The sequence below is a fragment of the Ranitomeya variabilis genome, chromosome 1 (assembly GCF_051348905.1).
Source record: "Ranitomeya variabilis isolate aRanVar5 chromosome 1, aRanVar5.hap1, whole genome shotgun sequence".
Classification (NCBI taxonomy): domain Eukaryota; kingdom Metazoa; phylum Chordata; class Amphibia; order Anura; family Dendrobatidae; genus Ranitomeya; species Ranitomeya variabilis.
In genome coordinates, this window is record NC_135232.1 from 1069284867 (window position 1) to 1069300696 (window position 15830).

Genomic DNA, 15830 nt, shown 5'->3' on the forward strand with positions numbered 1-15830 from the left:
AATAAATGCAAACGATTAATGGTAGGTAAACACCAATAGAGAAATATGAAGACACCAGATCTCAAATGTAATCATTAAAACCAGATATCTTTATTACAAACATTAAAACCAATACAAAAAAACACGTATAACTTGGTGAAATTCTATGTAGAAACGTACAGGATCATAACAGAGCCGAAGACCAGTGATACCCCCTCCATACCGGTATATTTAGACAAGAATATAACAGCCCATATGCCCAATAATGAATATAATACCAGTATATCAACTGACCAACAGGATAACTGCAGTATATATCAGTGAATGCCCTGCTAAATAGAAGGGGTCATAGTGTCCCCAGTCACCACCTGGCTAGCAAGACTTATAAAAGCAAGTCATCATTACCTGAGGTCATGTTGAAAACAGAAGAGGGGGGGGTCACCCGGTCAGAGCACACCTCGACGCGTGTTTCGCTGTATACACAGCTTCATCAGGAGGTAAAGTAACGTTGCTATTCCGATCTATATATATTAGCGTCCTAATGACTCATTGCCGACATGTGTGTGACAGCGCACCGACACCATGATGTGACGCCACCGAGGAGGTTAATGGTAGGTGTTGGTCAGCGGCATATTCCCCCATCACCTCCCAGTTACACTTTTTCAAGGTTTTCTTCCATATGACCATTCCATTTCTCTCACCTATAATCTCCAAAACTTGAGTTGGAAAACAGGTTCTAATATTGACGTCGAGTTTCAGTAGTTCACAGATTTGTGAGTTGATGTTGGGTTAGAATGCTTTAAATTCACACAAACCATGGATAAATGGATGTTTCCATTAATATTTTACAAGTTATGGTAAGAACAATTGGATCATTTTTTAATTTTTTTTTTGTATAGCAATCAACATATTTCCAAGAGGAATTCAGACTTATCACTGCATGCAAGTTCAGAGGAGTCAATATACTCAACATTGGAGGAAAGCAATATTCGACTGAGTTTAAAAAAACATTCCAATGAGGACATAAAAAGACATTCATTCCAGAATACCACACTACAAAATGATGGCGTCAATCACCAAAAAAAATCAGAGACTCAAAATCAGAATTCATCATCCCAAGAAAAGTTCTCAATCACACCATATGCATGCTTCTATGAGCCATACGCTACTTTGAATAAAGCCGGCTGGTTGGAAAAACTTTCCCCTCACAGGTGAGCTTCATCTTCTTATATTTTAAGGTATTCAGCATTATAAATACTGTATGCTGGGAATAATAACCTCCTAGTGACCACCAATACTTTTTTTACTGACCTGTGATATAAGAGACTAGCATCTTCCAACAAGTGACAATATTGCAGCTGTCGGCTGTACACTATAGCTGACACCTTGCTGCATCAGCCACGATCAGTGTTGGCACCGATTATGGTTTTTATCCCCTAAAATGCTGCTGTCAATAGTGACTACGGCATCTAGATGGTTAACAGAGTGTGGAGGCTCCCTCTTTATCCCCATCGGCATTCTGAGATCATGATCGTGTGGTCCAGATATTTGCCATGGCAATACATGGCTAAATAACGGCCTTAGAATCTGCCGGCTATTGCGGCCTGTTCAGAAGTTACCAAAATGTAGCTGGTAAAAATAAACCTTTTCATTCCTGTCATGCCACTTTGCATGAATTCCTGAAAAGCACCTGAAGGGTTAAAAAACTACCCAAAACCAATTTTGAATATGTTGACGTACCGACGCATACTGTGAAAAAAATGCCCGACTTGGGCAGCGGAAGCAGTCTTAGGACTCTTCCACTGCCCCATTGCAAGGTCCGGGGAGGAGGGGGCGGAGTTTCGGCCGCGCATGCGCGGTTGAAAATGGCGGTCTCGACACACAAATAAAGTTACATGTAACTTTTTTTGTGGCGGCGGTGCACCAAAACACGACGCAACCGTTGCACGACGGTTGCAACGTGTGGCGATACGTCGCATTGCGTCAGTAATGTTCGTCTATGGAGAAAAAACGCATCCTGCAGACAACTTTGCAGAATGCGTTTTTTCTCCTAAACAACGCATTGCAACGTCCGCCGAAAAACGCTAGTTTGAAAGTAGCCTTAAATAATAATGGCTGATCGCAAGCTAAGCCAGCATAAGAGTCAGGGAGCCGTCATATGTTGTTAAGGGGTTAATTGTTTTAGATCTACATTGGTGCACCCATGACGTGATTGCAGGGCGCCGATGGGTAGCTAAAGACCCCTGTGTTTTTCATAATGGTATTCAATGACTGTACTATATATACAGCAATACCGTAGTATAGCAAAAATCACAATCAGACTTCTTTCAAAAATAGGAAAAAATAAAAGTTCAAATTCTCTCTCTTTTCTACATTAAAAACAAAGAAATAAAAAAGTACACATAGTTGATATGACTGCATTTATAAAAGTCTGATCTATTAAAATATGAAATAAATGTATCTGATCGGTAAACAGCGTAATGAGAAAAGAAATCAAAAAGACAGAATTGCATTTTTTCAGCTGTCACAACAATGATAGGAATATGCGATGCAAGGTGATCAAAATATCATATGTAACCCAAAATTATATCAATAAGAATATTGTCCAGGCACAAAAAACAACAAAAAACAACCAGTCACACAGCTCCATAGGCTTAAAATGGAACACGTTACAGCTCTTATGGAAAATGGCATCACAAGTAAATTTTTCTTTTTTTACAACTTTCTGAATTTTTTTCAGCACTTAAATAAACAAAAACTATGCATGTTTGGTATCTACGTAATTGCGCTGACCTGGAGAATCATATTATTACTTAATTTTTACTTTAAAATGAATGATGTAAATAAATGATAAAAAAAAACAATTGCCTAATTATGCTTTTCATTCTACTTTCCCACACTTGGAACTTTTTTCCGCTTTCCAGTACATCACATGCTAAAATGGATAGTGTTATTAAAAAATTAAAAACCACAACTTGATCTGCAAAAACCGTAATATGCTAAGATAACCAAAAAATGAAAAGTTATTTCACTTGTAATAAGGGGAGGAAAAAATAAAAGTGCAAAAATGGAAAATCTCACAGTTCTTAAGGAGATAAAGTCACCCTTTGTCCAATTTAAAACAATGGACTAAATCAGACTAAACCGTGATTAATTTACAACACCATTCCCCACTTTGTCACCACTCACATAACTTTAATTATCCTCTGAATGGTGGCTTTAATACGTGTTAAGGACAAGTTTATTCCTTGCTAGTTGTTCAAAATAGCAAAGACAAAATACCTGGTCTGAATAGACAGGAAATGCTATTTTCACCAAACACAAGCAGTCTATGGTGGACAAAATGTTGGCATCCTTGCCTCAAAAGTTAGAAATTTTATTCAGAAATTTGCTGCTCATGGAACAGTGAAAAATCTTCCATGAGTTGGTCTAAATAAAATAATTGGTGAAAGAACTCTATGGAAGTTGGTTTTTATTTGAGCACTCTGGGAAAGTTAAATAAACCATGTTCAACATACAAAAAGTTTAGACTGCGCTGAAGACATTTGGAGGGATTGTTTCAACCTGTACGTTATGCTGCACACTGAAACAAATGTTTTTATGGGCAAAAGCTAGGGGCAACCACATGTAGGAAGGGGGGCCAGTGAGGTAATCATGGCTGACAGCAATCCCTGTATCACTCCGTCGACCCTCTCCTGCATAAGTTCATATTTCTCTGCTGCGGTACCTCTGTGCTGACTCTCTGTGCCATCTGGACTTGCCCGGGACGGGGATGTATTCCTCACAGACGGTTCCAAAATAAAGGAGACACACTCCAGCTATACTTCAATATGGACTCGTTTACTCAGCACAAGGTGCTCAAATACAGGCACTTCGAGTATCACAGTCAGTACCTTCTTCTCTGTCCCTGCTCTGTCCTCTCCTCTATATTCAGTCCCAGGTCGGACTATATCTTTCGGTCCCGCAGAATCTATTCCATCTGGAATTCTTTCCTCACATGGGGGAGTCCTACACTGCTTCGCCCCGGTTCTAAGAACTGCTGCCCAGGCAAAGATCTGCCACATCTTGCTTGTACTGCCCAGCTGAACAATCTTCTTTCTCTTTCTATGGGGACAGATTCCTTTAGCTGCATCCACAGCACTGCTGCACATCTTCCTCCTAGAGGAACCTTCCTGTGCAAGCAGTTCTATGCTGGGCCCCTCAGTTGTAAAATTGTGGGGCACAGTGACTTCTGGCCAGGCAGCCCTGTGAGCTGCACAGGCGCCCAGGCCCTGACTGACTAAAACCAGGAAGCCTAACTATTCTTATGCCATTGTGCCCCTCCTACTCTAACTATATGCTACAGTGCCCCCCTCTAATGGCCAACTATGGACACTATGCCCCTACCACTATACTGGGTCCGGGGACAAACTTTCCCTAACACAAAGTGTGGCAAATATATATATATATATATATATATATATATATATATATATATATATATATATATAACAATTTACAGACAGTATAGCAATGCTCTTGCACACAGTGGAAATAGACTTTATGTGTAGCAGCACCACTGTGTACGAACACATTAATGATATACATTATACACACTTTAAGGGGTTGGGGAGAAGAGGGAACAATAACATATTCATATCCCCTACACACACTGCTTAAAAAAAGGTTTAAAAAAGAACAATTAAGTTTTACCAAAAATACCATAGACAATATTTATACCTTCTTGGAAAATGTTAGAACAACAGACAGATTAAATCAAACTAGATCTCTCCCAATGCAGACAAGCATTATGATTATAGAATAAATGAAATCAATGAAGAAAAGTGAACCCAATCTATAGTGAAACATGATGGAGGATCCATAATGCCTTAGGGCTCCTTTGAAGTCTCTCGAAGTAGAAGCCTCAAACACTGTCAAAGCTTGAATAAATCGGGTGATAAAGGAAGAGTATCACCCAAAGCACACATCTAAAAGTACACTGTAATGGACAAGAAAGAAAAATTGTCTGTTTAAACTGGTCAGTATTGAGTCCTGAATTCAAACTAATTAAAATGGAGACAGATGAAATCCTCTATTAGAAAAAGGAACCTTACAAACATTCAAGAGCTTGAGAGAATTTAATTGGAAGGAACCACCAACAGCTGAGTGCAAGAAGCTCGTAGATGACTACAAAAACCTAGGAGGCTGTCATTGCTACAATATGTTGTGCAACCAGGTAAAGAAAGAGTGCCCTTAGTCTTGCACATGTCCCATATTCTATATCCAATATCACATGCCATGTTTCTTTTTTCCCTTTTTTTACATGACTGCATGTTTGGTGAGTGACAGATCATTTGTTTTCTTGTATGCATTTAGACTTGCTATTAACATTCTAATGATGCACAGTTGGTAAATGTCCACTTATTTATTGAATGAACTCTTTTCTAAAAATTAATCAATAGTTCCAATAAAGTTGATAACAACTATATGAATTCTTAGTCAATGATTTCCTAGCTACTGTATATCAATTGAAAATGCATGTGCATTACCATATTCCTCTATGGCAGGAATGAGAGCACCCATGGGATATTGCATAATAGAGCAAGCACTTTACAAATGGAGAATACATATTACTGTATATGTCTAATTAATAAGTTGAAAACAGCTTTTTGTCATTAATCTCTACTATGTGGAATAGGTCAAATGCTATATGTACTAATATCTTTAGAGCCTTTTTTTTGCCAAAAAAACTAGAAGAGCAATGACTCAATGCACAAAATAAAATAAATGCTGAGCATTCTAAATTGTATATTATGGAGCAGCTTTTTCAAAGTCAATTACATGAGTAATTATTCAGGCTGATTGACTTGATGGATCTCTAGAAATAATGGAAAAATGTACATGCCCAAAACCAAAAGGGACTGAACTAGCTTTACGAGTATTCTAAGCTAAAGAATCATATATCTCTATGATGAAAAATCTAGAGCCCGTATCACTGTCCTATGTGTGTTAAATAATTATATCTAATATCTGTCTGAAGCATGTAGGCCAGCTTTGACAACAATGTGTCATTATTTTTAGATCAATAAGGGTCTGTCATATGGGACCCCCACTGATCCTGACCAAAGAAACCTCAGCGCTGATTTTGTTCTTTCCTATACTATATCATCTGGCAGGCATGGCCACCCATAGTGCAGGTGAACTGAATCAGAGTCAGGTGCTATTATCTGTGCCGCCAGGTGGCCGGGAGCTTGATACTCAGAGGTTGAACCTGACTGGTTATAAACTTTATGACAAAAGTTTTTTGCAGTCGTAACCTCGTCTTGTCCAAGTTTAGATACATAGTTGGCTGCATCAGAGCAGTCTGTATGTGAAAGAATGCTCTCACCTTAAACAGCGGTCAATTCCTGATAAAATATTCCCAAATGTGTAGTCTGTATCCCTCATAATAATATATGGGTAAACTGGCTGTGTATTCTGGATGGGATGCAGTCACGAACAAGAGGCAGACCAAGGGTTTACAAGGGGTTTAATAAATAGTAGTTACTCCTCGCATTGAGATATATACACAAGGAGGAAGGCTATACCTAATACAAAGAGAAATAATAAGGGGGAAGGTTTTTTAACGAACAGGGGAAAATAATACACATAATACTCTTAACACTTTGGGCGTCAGCCACGGGTGTGCTCCTGCCTGTGACTGAGGCCGTTTAGATTGCGTGACAAAAAAAGGACCTGTCACAGTTCTGTGAAAAAAATGGGGAACTTCCCTTTGCTTTAATGGTGTCCTCCTGTGGTCCTGATGATGGCAGTTTCCTCTGGTGGTCCTGGTGGTGGTTATGTCCTCTGATGAACCTGGCTATGGCGTTGATAGTTTGTGGTATTATCACGGGCACTGGCCCCAATGGATGAAGGGAGGAAAGAGGAATAGCTTCTTCCCTCAGCGGTGAGAGTCCCTACGCCTCTGGACCCTGTGACACTATCCGGACACACTCTATAATGGCCAGCTCGGTCCGCTGTGCCTTACCGATGAGTGCCTGTATCCCATACACAGACTGTTGTGAATTCGGTTTGTGGGCTCCCCCGGTGGTCACTGGTGGTACTGGTGTCTTGTGTGCTTTGCTTTCTCAGTTCACCTGTTTCCATCAGGATATGGGAGTATCCTATTTAGTCTTGCTCTTCAGTCATTCTAGTGCCGGCCATCAATGTAACCAGAGTCTTTCTGTTGCATGTACCTGCTCCCAGTCTGCTGATCAGCTAAGTTGGACTATTCAGTCCTTGGTCTATTTTTGTATGTTTTGTCCAGCTTGCAGTTATGTGACTCTCTGCAGCTGGAAGCTCTTGTGGGCTGAAATTACCACTCCGGTGTCATGAGTTGGCACATGAGTTTAAAGTAATTTCAGGATGGTATTTTATAGGGTTTTGTAGCTGACCGTGAAGTCCCCTTTTGTATTTTTCTGCTATCTAGTTAAGTGGGCCTCGCTGTGCTAAATCTGCTTTCATACTACGTGTGTCTTTTCCTCTGAACTCACCGTCATTATATGTGGGGGGGCTGCTATCTCCTGTTGGGGTATTTCTCTGGAGGCAAGCAAGGTCTGTGTTTCTTCTACCAGGGGTAGTTAGATCTCCGGCTGGCGCGAGACGTCTAGAGAAAACGCAGGCACGTTCCCTGGCTACTATTAATTGTGTGAATAGGTTTAGCATCGCGGTCAGCTCTAGTTTCCATCACCCGAGAGCTTGTCCATTTTTCCCTATGCTCCTGATGTTCCCCTGCCATTGGGAACCATAACAGTATGGCCGGCCAATGTGTTAAATCTATGGGCTGAAGCAGGAGAGAAAAGGAACTGTGTGGAACTTTTTTTTTTTTTTTACTCTGAAGTTGCACTCCAGCTATAATTGCAGTCTGCTGCTTTTCCCTCCTCTTAATCCTTGAATGGCTTAGACTTTACCTGTTGAAATATGGATCCCCAGAGTCTGGCTGCAAATTTGAATAATCTTGCTGCTAAAGTTCAGAATATACAAGATTTTGTTATACATGCTCCTATGTCTGAACCTAAAATTCCTATACCAGAGTTTTTTTCTGGAGATCGATCTCGTTTTCTGAATTTCAAATATAATTGTAAATTGTTCCTTTCTCTGAGATCTCACTCCGCTGGAGATCCTGCACAGCAGGTTAAGATTGTTATTTCCTTACTGCGGGGTGACCCTCAAAATTGGGCATTTTCATTGGCACCAGGGGATCCTGCGTTGCTCAATGTGGATGCGTTTTTTCTGGCTTTGGGGTTGCTTTATGAGGAACCTAATTTAGAGATTCAGGCTGAAAAAGCCTTGATAGCCCTCTCTCAAGGGCAAGATGAAGCTGAAATATATTGCCAAAAATTTCGAAAATGGTCTGTGCTTACTCAGTGGAATGAGTGCGCCCTGGCAGCGAATTTCAGAGAGGGTCTCTCTGATGCCGTTAAAGACGTCATGGTGGGGTTCCCTGCGCCTACAGGTCTGAATGAGTCCATGACAATGGCTATTCAGATTGATCGGCGTTTGCGGGAGCGCAAACCTGTGCACCATTTGGCGGTGTCTTCTGAGAAGGCACCAGAGAGTATGCAATGTGATAGATTTCTGTCCAGAAGCGAACTACAGAATTATAGGCGTAAAAATGGGTTGTGCTTCTATTGTGGGGATTCAGCTCATGTTATATCAGCATGCTCTAAACGCACAAAGAAGGTTGATAAATCCTTTGCTATTGGCACTTTACAGTCTAAGTTTATTTTGTCTGTGACTTTGATTTGTTCATTATCATCTATTGCCGTGGATGCTTATGTGGATTATGGCGCCGCTCTGAGTCTAATGGATTGGTCCTTTGCCAGGCGCTGTGGGTTTGGTCTAGAGCCTCTGGAAGTCCCTATACCTTTAATGGGTATTGATGCTACACCATTGGCTAGTAATAAACCACAATACTGGACACAAGTGACTATGCGTATGACTCCAGACCATCAGGAGGTGATTTGCTTCCTTGTGTTGTATAATCTACATGATGTATTAGTGCTTGGATTGCCATGGTTGCAAACTCATAACCCAGTCCTTGACTGGAAAACAATGTCTGTACTAAGCTGGGGATGTCAGGGGAATCATGGGGAAGTACCTTTGGTTTCCATTGCTTCATCTATTCCCTCTGAGATCCCGGCTTTTTTGTCTGATTATCGTGATGTTTTTGAGGAGTCTAAACTTATTTCGCTCCCTCCTCACAGAGATTGCGATTGCGCCATAAATTTGATTCCTGGCAGTAAATTTCCTAAAGGTCGTTTATTCAATCTGTCTGTACCTGAACATGCTGCTATGCGAGAGTATATTAAGGAGTCCTTGGAAAAGGGACATATTCGTCCTTCTTCATCTCCTTTAGGAGCAGGGTTTTTTTTCGTAGCCAAAAAAGATGGTTCCCTGAGACCTTGTATTGATTATCGACTTTTGAATAAGATTACAGTCAAATATCAGTATCCTTTGCCATTACTGACTGATTTGTTTGCTCGCATTAAGGGAGCTAAGTGGTTCTCTAAGATTGATCTTCGTGGTGCGTATAATCTGGTGCGAATTAAGCAGGGGGATGAGTGGAAAACCGCATTTAATACGCCCGAGGGCCATTTTGAGTATTTAGTAATGCCTTTCGGTCTTTCAAATGCCCCTTCAGTCTTTCAGTCCTTTATGCACAATATTTTCCGTGAATATCTGGATAAATTTATGATTGTGTATTTGGATGATATTTTGATTTTTTCTGATGACTGGGAGTCTCATGTTCAACAGGTCAGGAAGGTTTTTCAGGTTTTGTGGACCAATTCTCTGTTTGTAAAGGGTTCAAAGTGTATTTTTGGGGTTCAGAAGATTTCTTTTTTGGGGTACATTTTTTCCCCTTCTTCTATTGAGATGGATCCTGTTAAGGTTCGGGCTATTTGTGACTGGACGCAACCGACTTCTCTTAAGAGCCTTCAGAAATTCTTGGGCTTTGCTAATTTTTATCGTCGATTCATAACTGGTTTTTCTAGCGTTGTCAAGCCTTTGACTGATTTGACTAAAAAGGGTGCTGACGTTGCCGATTGGTCTCCTGCTGCTGTGGAGGCCTTTCGGGAGCTTAAGCGCCGCTTTTCTTCTGCCCCTGTGTTGCGCCAGCCTGATGTTTCACTTCCTTTTCAGGTTGAGGTTGATGCTTCCGAGATCGGAGCGGGGGCGGTTTTGTCACAGAAAAGTTCAGATTGCTCAGAGATGAGACCTTGTGCGTTCTTTTCTCGAAAATTTTCGCCCGCCGAGTGAAACTATGATGTTGGTAATCCGGAGCTCTTGGCTATGAAGTGGGCTTTTGAGGAGTGGCGTCATTGGCTTGAGGGTGCTAGACATCAGGTGGTGGTCTTGACTGATCACAAGAATTTGATTTATCTTGAGTCGGCCAGGCGTCTGAATCCTAGACAGGCGCGCTGGTCGTTGTTTTTCTCCCGGTTTAATTTTGTGGTCTCATACCTACCGGGTTCTAAGAATGTGAAGGCGGATGCCCTGTCTAGGAGTTTTGAACCTGGTACCCCTGGTGATTCTGAACCTACGGGTATCCTTAAGGATGGGGTGATATTGTCTGCTGTCTCCCCAGACCTGCGACGTGCTTTGCAAGAGTTTCAGGCGGATAGGCCTGATCGTTGTCCGCCTGGGAGACTGTTTGTTCCGGATGATTGGACCAGTAGAGTCATCTCGGAGGTTCATTCTTCTGCATTGGCAGGTCATCCTGGAATTTTTGGTACCAGAGATTTGGTGGCTAGGTCCTTCTGGTGGCCTTCCCTGTCTCGGGATGTGCGTACTTTTGTACAGTCTTGTGATGTTTGTGCTCGGGCTAAGCCTTGTTGTTCTCGGGCTAGTGGATTGTTGTTGTCCTTGCCTATCCCGAAGAGGCCTTGGACGCACATCTCTATGGACTTTATTTCTGATCTCCCTGTTTCTCAGAAAATGTCTGTCATCTGGGTGGTGTGTGACCGTTTTTCTAAGATGGTTCATTTGGTGCCCTTGCCCAAATTGCCTTCCTCATCTGAGTTGGTGCCCCTGTTTTTTCAGAATGTGGTTCGGTTGCATGGTATCCCGGAGAACATAGTTTCCGACAGGGGATCCCAGTTTGTGTCCAGATATTGGCGGGCGTTCTGTGCCAGGATGGGCATTGATTTGTCTTTTTCGTCTGCATTCCATCCTCAGACGAATGGCCAGACGGAGCGAACTAATCAAACATTGGAGACTTATTTGAGGTGCTTTGTGTCTGCTGATCAGGATGACTGGGTCGTCTTTTTGCCGTTGGCAGAATTTGCCCTTAATAATCGGGCCAGTTCTGCCACTTTGGTTTCCCCTTTCTTTTGCAATTCGGGGTTCCATCCTCGTTTTTCATCTGGTCAGGTGGAATCTTCGGATTGTCCTGGAGTGGACACGATGGTGGATAGGTTGCATCAGATTTGGGGTCAGGTGGTGGACAATTTAAAGTTGTCCCAGGAGAAGACTCAACATTTTGCTAATCGCCATCGTCGTGCTGGTCCTCGTCTTCGTGTTGGGGACTTGGTGTGGTTGTCTTCCCGTTTTGTCCCTATGAAGGTCTCTTCTCCTAAGTTTAAGCCTCAGTTCATCGGTCCTTATAAGATTTTGGAGATTCTTAACCCTGTGTCCTTTCGTTTGGACCTCCCAGCATCTTTTGCTATCCATAATGTCTTCCATCGGTCATTATTGCGGAGGTATGAGGTACCGGTTGTGCCTTCCGTTGAGCCTCCTGCTCCTGTGCTGGTTGAGGGTGAATTGGAGTACGTTGTGGAGAAGATCTTGGACTCCCGTGTTTCCAGACGGAAACTTCAATATCTGGTTAAGTGGAAGGGCTACGGTCAAGAGGATAATTCTTGGGTGACAGCCTCTGATGTTCATGCCTCTGATTTGGTCCGTGCCTTTCATAGGGCTCATCCAGATCGCCCTGGTGGTTCTTGTGAGGGTTCAGTGCCCCCTCCTTAAGAGGGGGGTACTGTTGTGAATTCGGTTTGTGGGCTCCCCCGGTGGTCACTGGTGGTACTGGTGTCTTGTGTGCTTTGCTTTCTCAGTTCACCTGTTTCCATCAGGATATGGGAGTATCCTATTTAGCCTTGCTCTTCAGTCATTCTAGTGCCGGCCATCAATGTAACCAGAGTCTTTCTGTTGCATGTACCTGCTCCCAGTCTGCTGATCAGCTAAGTTGGACTATTCAGTCCTTGGTCTATTTTTGTATGTTTTGTCCAGCTTGCAGTTATGTGACTCTCTGCAGCTGGAAGCTCTTGTGGGCTGAAATTACCACTCCGGTGTCATGAGTTGGCACATGAGTTTAAAGTAATTTCAGGATGGTATTTTATAGGGTTTTGTAGCTGACCGTGAAGTCCCCTTTTGTATTTTTCTGCTATCTAGTTAAGTGGGCCTCGCTGTGCTAAATCTGCTTTCATACTACGTGTGTCTTTTCCTCTGAACTCACCGTCATTATATGTGGGGGGCTGCTATCTCCTTTTGGGGTATTTCTCTGGAGGCAAGCCAGGTCTGTGTTTCTTCTACCAGGGGTAGTTAGATCTCCGGCTGGCGCGAGACGTCTAGAGAAAACGCAGGCACGTTCCCCGGCTACTATTAATTGTGTGAATAGGTTTAGCATCGCGGTCAGCTCTAGTTTCCATCACCCGAGAGCTTGTCCGTTTTTCCCTATGCTCCTGATGTTCCCCTGCCATTGGGAACCATAACAACAGACCTTGCCTTTCACGGTTAGTTCTCCCGGCCGGGGTGGTCTTGTCAGCATCATCGGCTGAGTCAGCAGTCTCTTAAAGGTCTGCGATGTAAGCGGGGACAGCGGTTTTAGTGAGGACAGCATTATCTGTGGTGTCTCAGCGGGACCCCGTTGGTCATTTCCTGTCAGCGGGTCCTCTCTTCCCCGGCTTCAGTCAGCGCCGCCCTGTCGCCTCACAGCTGATCTACTCTGACAGGACTCTCGCCCGCGTGCCGTTCCCAACTGAACTGTTTGAATTTCTGAACAAGCATTAACTGGGTGCTTAGCCACGCCCCCTTCTCTCGAGCACAGATACACCCCAAGCTCTCCCTCCTGTATCCTAGGTGACAGACGCGACGGTTCTGGACCTGTTACAGATGAGGCAAACCTGGTTAGTTTATCCCCCTTACATAAACTCATTGCTCTGGTTTTGAATAAATGTGGGGATTCCCTAGCAACCAGGAAATCCCCACATGTATTCAGGCTGTCCAGCAGCTGCAAATCATGCAGCTGCAGCAACCAAAAACTAAATCTCCGAGCACTCACAAATACTCGGAGACCACCCAAGCGTGCTCGTGAAAACCTGAGCAACGAGTATATTCGCTCATTACTAGTGGTGGGACATTCTCCCTTAACAGCAATGACTGTCTTGAGTTCTCTCATAACAAAATTCTGAGCAAATCACCCTAAATGTCTGAACAAATGGATAAATGTCTGAGCCTGGATGAGTGTCCTACTGCATGATCCTGTGATGTTAAGCAGATAAATGAGTGGCTGCCTCCAGAGAGAGTGACTATTTGGTTGTCAGACAGCACCCTCGTTGTATTGCAGTGGTATTTGGGTATTATTGGATACTGCACAACTATTTGCTAACTTTTTTCACTATTTATGAAGCATTATTAAAGTAATTGGCATGATTACCATATTTATATATTGTATTTTGAAAAATTGTTGATATAGAGTAAAGCTGTTTTGCTTGCTCAGTATAAGTATATAGCTTAATGTCCTAATGATGTAATAATCCTATAATAGTAGGTAAACACTTCCTAATATGCAATACAATATATCAACACATGCACATATTAAACGCAGGAAGAAAGTAGTGTTGCAATGTTGAATTTAAAAAATTTTTTTTTTATTGGTGACATAGTAAAAAGGTGATTAACCCCATTCTGACATCGGACGTACTATCCCGTCGAGGTGGGGTGGGCCCGTATGACCGCCGACGGGATAGTACGTCCAGCGCGATCGGCGGCGCTCACGGGGGGAGCGCGGCCGATCGCGGCCGGGTGTCAGCTGCCTATCGCAGCTGACATCCGGCACTATGTGCCAGGAGCGGTCACGGACCGCTCCCGGCGCATTAACCCCCAGCACACCGCGATCAAACATGATCGCGATGTGTCGGCGGTGCAGGGAAGCATCGCGCAGGGAGGGGGCTCCCTGCGGGCTTCCCTGAGCCCCCCCGCAGCAACGCGATGTGATCGCGTTGCTGCGAGGGTCTTACCTCCCTCCCTGCCTGCTCCAGACCCGGATCCAAGATGGCCGTGGATCCGGGTCCTGCAGGGAGGGAGGTGGCTTCACAGAAGCCTGCTCAGAGCAGGCACTGTGAAGCAGCCTGCACTTCTCTCAGATCGGTGATCTGTCAGAGTGCTATGCAAACTGGCAGATCACTGATCTGTATTGTCCCCCCCTGGGGAAAAGTAAAAAAGTAAAAAAAAAATTTCCAAATGTGTAAAAAAAAATAAAAAAAAATATTCCAAAATAATGAAAAAAAAAAAATATTATTCCCATAAATACATTTCTTTATCTAAATAAAAAAAAAACCAAACAATAAAAGTACACATGTTTAGTATTGCCGCGTCCGTAACGACCCAACCTATAAAACTGGCCCACTAGTTAACCCCTTCAGTAAACACCGTAAGAAAAAAAACAAAAAACGAGGCAAAAAACAACGCTTTATTATCATACCGCCGAATAAAAAGTGGAATAACACGCGATCAAAAAGACAGATATAAATAACCATGGTACCGCTGAAAGCGTCATCTTGTCCCGCAAATAACGAGCCACCATACAGCATGATCAGCAAAAAAATAAAAAAGTTATAGTCCTGAGAATAAAGCGATGCAAAAATAATTATTTTTTCCATAAAATAGTTTTTATCGTATAAAAGCGCCAAAACATAAAAAAAATAATATAAATGAGGTATCGCTGTAATCATACTGACCCGAAGAATAAAACTGCTTTATCAATTTTACCAAACGCGGAACAGTATAAACGCCTCTCCCAAAAGAAATTCATGAATAGCTGGTTTTTGGTCATTCTGCCTCACAAAAATCGGAATAAAAAGCGATCAAAAAATGTGACGTGCCCAAAAAGTTACCAATAGAAACGTCAACTCGTCCCGCAAAAAACAAGACCTCACATGACTCTGTGGACCAAAATATGGAAAATTTATAGCTCTCAATATGTAGTAACGCAAAAAATATTTTTTGCAATAAAAAGCGTCTTTCAGTGTGTGACGGCTGCCAATCATAAAAATCCGCTAAAAAACTCGCTATAAAAGTAAATCAAACCCCCCTTCATCACCCCCTTAGTTAGGGAAAAATAAAAAAAAAGGATTTATTTCCATTTTCCCATTAGGGTTAGGGTTAGGGCTAGGGTTGGGGCTAGGGTTAAGGCTACAGTTAGGGTTGGGGCTAAAGTTAGGGTTAGGGTTGGGGCTAAAGTTATGGTTAGGGTTTAGATTACATTTACGGTTGGGAATAGGGTTGGGATTAGGGTTAGGGGTGTGTCAGGGTTAGAGGTGTGGTTAGGGTTACTGTTGGGATTAGGGTTAGGGGTGTGTTTGGATTAGGGTTTCAGTTATAATCGGGGGGTTTCCACTGTTTCGGCACATCAGGGGCTCTCCAAACGCGACATGGCGTCCGATCTCAATTCCAGCCAATTCTAAGTTGAAAAAGTAAAACAGTGCTCCTTCCCTTCCGAGCTCTCCCGTGTGCCCAAACAGGGGTTTACCCCAACATATGGGGTATCAGCGTACTCAGGACAAATAGGACAACAACCTTTGGGGTCCAATTTCTCCTGTTACCCCTGGGAA

At 42.8% G+C, this 15830-nt stretch overlaps 1 protein-coding gene across 3 annotated transcripts in view; it reads left to right on the forward strand.

The window, feature by feature from the left end:
- The window catches only part of ARAP2 (ArfGAP with RhoGAP domain, ankyrin repeat and PH domain 2), a 441859-nt gene that overhangs the window by 38764 nt on the left and 387265 nt on the right, over positions 1-15830 (forward strand). For all 3 annotated transcript variants that reach the window (XM_077279928.1, XM_077279930.1, XM_077279929.1), the window contains one exon: positions 879-1190. In XM_077279928.1, the coding sequence (XP_077136043.1) occupies positions 879-1190 (312 nt within the window). The remainder of the gene's footprint in view (positions 1-878; positions 1191-15830) is intronic.